The sequence below is a fragment of the Sceloporus undulatus genome, chromosome 1, assembly GCF_019175285.1.
Source record: "Sceloporus undulatus isolate JIND9_A2432 ecotype Alabama chromosome 1, SceUnd_v1.1, whole genome shotgun sequence".
NCBI classification, from domain to species: domain Eukaryota; kingdom Metazoa; phylum Chordata; class Lepidosauria; order Squamata; family Phrynosomatidae; genus Sceloporus; species Sceloporus undulatus.
Window position 1 is genome coordinate 110,179,827 of NC_056522.1, and position 4,185 is coordinate 110,184,011.

General features: G+C 44.7%; 1 protein-coding gene across 2 annotated transcripts; it reads right to left on the reverse strand.

The window, feature by feature from the left end:
* Nucleotides 1-1,376: 1,376 nt before the first annotated feature.
* On the reverse strand, nt 1,377-3,640 carry GPR6 (G protein-coupled receptor 6). Of its 2 annotated transcripts, none has more exons than XM_042444964.1 (2): nt 3,557-3,640; nt 1,377-2,785 (listed from the first exon to the last, which is right to left on the reverse strand). In XM_042444964.1, the coding sequence occupies exon 2, from the start codon at nt 2,759-2,761 to the stop codon at nt 1,778-1,780; it is 984 nt and encodes a 327-aa protein (XP_042300898.1). In that variant the 5' UTR covers nt 2,762-2,785; nt 3,557-3,640; the 3' UTR covers nt 1,377-1,777. The 2 variants fall into 2 exon arrangements, with proteins under 2 accessions (XP_042300898.1, XP_042300899.1); XM_042444965.1 differs by lacking the exon at nt 3,557-3,640 and adding an exon at nt 3,329-3,398.
* Nucleotides 3,641-4,185: the final 545 nt, after the last annotated feature.

Genomic DNA, 4,185 nt, shown 5'->3' on the forward strand with positions numbered 1-4,185 from the left:
ATGGCCAAGCTGGGAATTGAACCATGGTCTCCAGAGTCATAGACCAATACTCCAAACCACTACATACACGGAATATATGGCCCAGAAAGCAGATAGCTGCTTATAATTTATGTTTCTTAGACTGGATATTCTAGTCCAGTGGATTTCACTGTGATTTATTGTCTACACCTACAAATAAGTTTGTTCCTTGTATACCATGACTCTTTGTTTATATTAGCATCTAGAAATTCATGATTTGTCTGTTCATTATTGCAGTTCCTTGTTGGTACATATAAATAATTGTGAATGTCCTTTATCAGGAACTGTTTTGGTATTGCTAATAGACAATAATGTGACTGTTTCTGCTTGGAATTTATCTGCTTGTGAATGACATCTGCTTGTAATTTATGTCTGTTAACCTGGATATTCCTGCATATTCTATTTACCTGGATAGTGTTGTTATAACTCGTACAACTGCACAAATATATGTTGCACATAATTATACAATATAGTTATATATTGTTATATATATACTGAGTTACTTTTTACTGGATTTTAGCTCTCATACTCATTATCAGTTATACAGTGGGGTGGATTCTGGCATTTTGTCTTCCAGAAAGCAGATACTCTATGTTTTCTGAAAACATTTTATACGCTGCATTATTGAAATACAGACTGAAATAAATGATCATTTTTCTTCCAGGGAAATGATACTTTGTCCAGAAATGTCCTTAACCTTGCTGCAAGACACTATAGTGTAAAGAAATCATTTGTTTATTGATTCATTTTGATTGAAATGTGCAGGTCCCCCAAGAGGAGAGATAATACTCACCTGCTGCTCCTGACAAAAATAATTTCTATAAGTAAATTGGTTTTATCAAAGTGTGGCTTAACACATTCAGCTCACAAGCTGTGCAGAAGTCTTTATCTGAAGAATCACTCAGTCAGAGAGGCAAAAAAGGCAGCCAGGTCTGTGGACTTTCACAGAAATCAGTTTATTATAAACATGCACAAATGTGTCAGCAAAAGACAAATGGGAACACACAGAGATATTTTTCCCCTAATGCTAAAAAAAAATCCTTTCTGAAATCCATGAGAATTTATTTTTCGTTGTTTTGAAAATAAATTTTAATAGGGCTTTGCAGAGAAAATTCCCAGTGCTTCACAACCAACATTTGAGAACCAGACAAACTCATTGGACTCTCTTGAAATGTTGGCAAGTAAACTAATTTAATTCAAGTGGATGTGCTCAGTGAATATTTGCAGCTAAACAAAAGTGAGACAATGCAAAAGATTTACCAGACTCTTAAAGGCAATTCAAGACACAAAACAGTGTTATATAGTGAATTTGTTTATTTTTGTACAAAATATTATAATTTATCAATACTGTGCAACAAAATATATTATCACTCGCATCCCAAAGTAACCAGACATTTCACTTCCTTTCACTCTCTTTCTGTCCTTTTAAAAAATGGCAATACTGGTTTGGCAGCTCAGCAGCTAAAAATAAAGTGCTATAATTATGTAGTCTTGGAATGCCTCCACTTGACAAATGTGATGCACAGTCTTGTGGACAACCATATTGGTTTTGGTTTTGTTTGTTATGCTTAAGTTCACACAACCAAAAGCTCCATACCTTTCACTTTCTCAAGAATACACATACATATAAAGTGCTACAGTTTAAACATTCCCCCACAAAACAATTTCACAACATGGATCTGGTTCATACCAGGCACTGTAATTCACAAAAAGTTGGAGATTGTCACTTTTTGCAAAAATACACAGAGAATGAAGTCACTCAGACATCGCTGGGAGATCTTGAACGAAAGGCCACTTTAGCCTGAAAGCAGCCGCAAAAGAGAACCCACATGGACCGCTGGATTTCTTGGTTCCTGTAGGCATAAATGATAGGATTGATCATGGAGTTGTAGGTGGCAGGTAGAAGTGTGGCATAAGTGTACACAGCCGGATACTGAGAGTCTCCAACTACACAGTAGATGGCAAAAGGTAACCAACTGGCTCCAAAGGTCCCAAGGATAATAGCAAGAGTAGAAACTCCCTTTTTGGTCGCTACATAGTGAGAAGCAGTCAGGAAATGCTGCTGGAGTGCTATCTGGTGTGCATGCCTGCAAACAATTTTGCAGATTTTAATGTACAGGTGGAGCATGAGGATGAAGATGAAAAAGAAGGAGGCGGACAGCAAAGTCACGTTACTTTTGGTCAAAGGTCTGACAATACTGCATGATGAATAATCTTCCAGACAGTTCCAGCCTAAGACAGGCAGCAATCCTAAGCATAGGGAAACCCCCCAAGTGATTATCAGCATCATATGAATGCAGAGAACAGTCCTCTCAGAGTAGTAAGTCAGTGCATTGTATAAGGAAAGGTACCGATCGACTGTGATAGCTAACAAGCTACTCACAGAGGCTGTGAAAGAGGCAACTAGGAAGCCGACGGTAATAAGGCTGATGGTTTCTGACTGGATCACATACTGGAAAACAAAATTGAGGATTAGTCCCACTCCAGCCAGTAAGTCTGCGGTGGCCAAGCTCCCAATCAGCACAAACATTGGGGTCCTCAGGTTTGGTGTGTAGAATATAATGGCCACAACGATGGCATTTTCACAGGCAATGATGGTCCCAGAGATGCAGAGCATAATATCCCAAGGGTTGATGAGAAAGATGGGGAGCCTGGAGGAAAGCTCCAGAGAAGAATTGCCATGGCTGCTTTGAATCCAGGGTGCAGGGGCCCTGCTTTCGTTCAAGGCAACGCTTTCGTTCATTTCTGCCGCCACCAGATCAGCCACCTGCAGGAAGAAGAAGAGGAGGAGGAGAAGGAGGAGGAAGGAAGAAGAAGAGGGAGAAGGGGAAAGAAAAAAAGGAGAGGGGGAGGGGAAGAAGAGGAAGAGGGAAGACAAAGAAAGAGAAAAAGAAGAAGAGGATGAGGATGAGGAGAAAGAAGGAAAAAAGAAAAGGAGGAGGAGGAGGAGGAGGAGGAGGAGGAAGAGGAGGAGGAGAAGGAAAGAAAAAGAAGAAAATGGAGAAGAGAAAAGAAAAAAGAAGAGGAGGAAGAAGAAGAAGAAGGAGAAGAAGAGGAAGAAGAGGAGGAAGAAGGAAGAAGAGGAGGAGGAGAGGGGAGAAGGAAGAAGGGCAAGAAGAAGAGGAAAAGGAAGAAGAAAGAAGGAGAAGAGGAGGAGGAGAGGGAAAGGAAGGAAAGAAGGAAGGAAGGAAGAAAAGTAAGTACGTGGTTAAAAGAGCACAAATGAAGCCTATAGTATTCTCCCAACAACTGAAAAGTGAGGGGAGCTATCGAGGGCCAAAGGGAAGGGAGCCCCCCAAGAGGGACCTACCGAAGGCAAGGAGAGCAGGCAAGAGCAAGAGAGGAGACGCCGGAGCCAAGGAAGCCGGGAGCCCTCTCCAAGGTGCTGAACCTGAAGCGCCCTTCTCCTGCCTTCGGGAGCCCAGCAGCACCAGCAGAAGCACCAGCAGAAGCACCAGCAGGAGAAGCAGCGTCCTTTGGCCAGAGCCCCTCCGCCCCCCAGCTGCCCCCAGGAAGAGAGGGAGAGAGGGCTACCCACCGGAGGGTCTCAAGCGCGGCTTCTCATGGGGTCTGGCTGCGGCACAAGGGGCACCACCAGCTCCTCCTCCTTTGGGCGAGAAAGAAGGAATGAAGGAGGGAAGGAGAAAGAGCGGGAGGCGCCCTGCTCCCAGCCTGACGCAAGGACCAAGGGAGGGAGGGAGGGCAGGGCTCCAAGCCCACCTCCAGCCCTGAGAGATGGAGACCCCGCAGGACAAGGACAAGGGAGGGAGGGAGGGAGGCATGGCATGCCCAGGGAGGGAGAGAAGAGGGAGCAGGTGGAGGCAAGGAGGGAAGGGAGCAGGAGCTCAGGGAGAGGGAGGGAGGCCTGGAGGGAGGAGGAGGCAGGAGGAGGCAGGAGGAGAAAAGGCACCCAAAACTAGGGTGGTTCAAAAAGAAAGACAGAGAGAGGGGGGCATGGGGGGCTGGGGTGACCGCAAGGCCTTTGGGGGTGTTGAGAAAGAGCCACTATGCACAAGAGGCCCAAGGGTTGACCCTGCCATCAAAAGCACTGAACCCACCAACATAGAATCATAGAGTTGGAAGAGACCCCAAAGGCCATCCAATCCAACCCTATTCTGCCATGCAGGAACTCTCATCAAAGCATTCCCAAAAGATGGCCATCCAGCC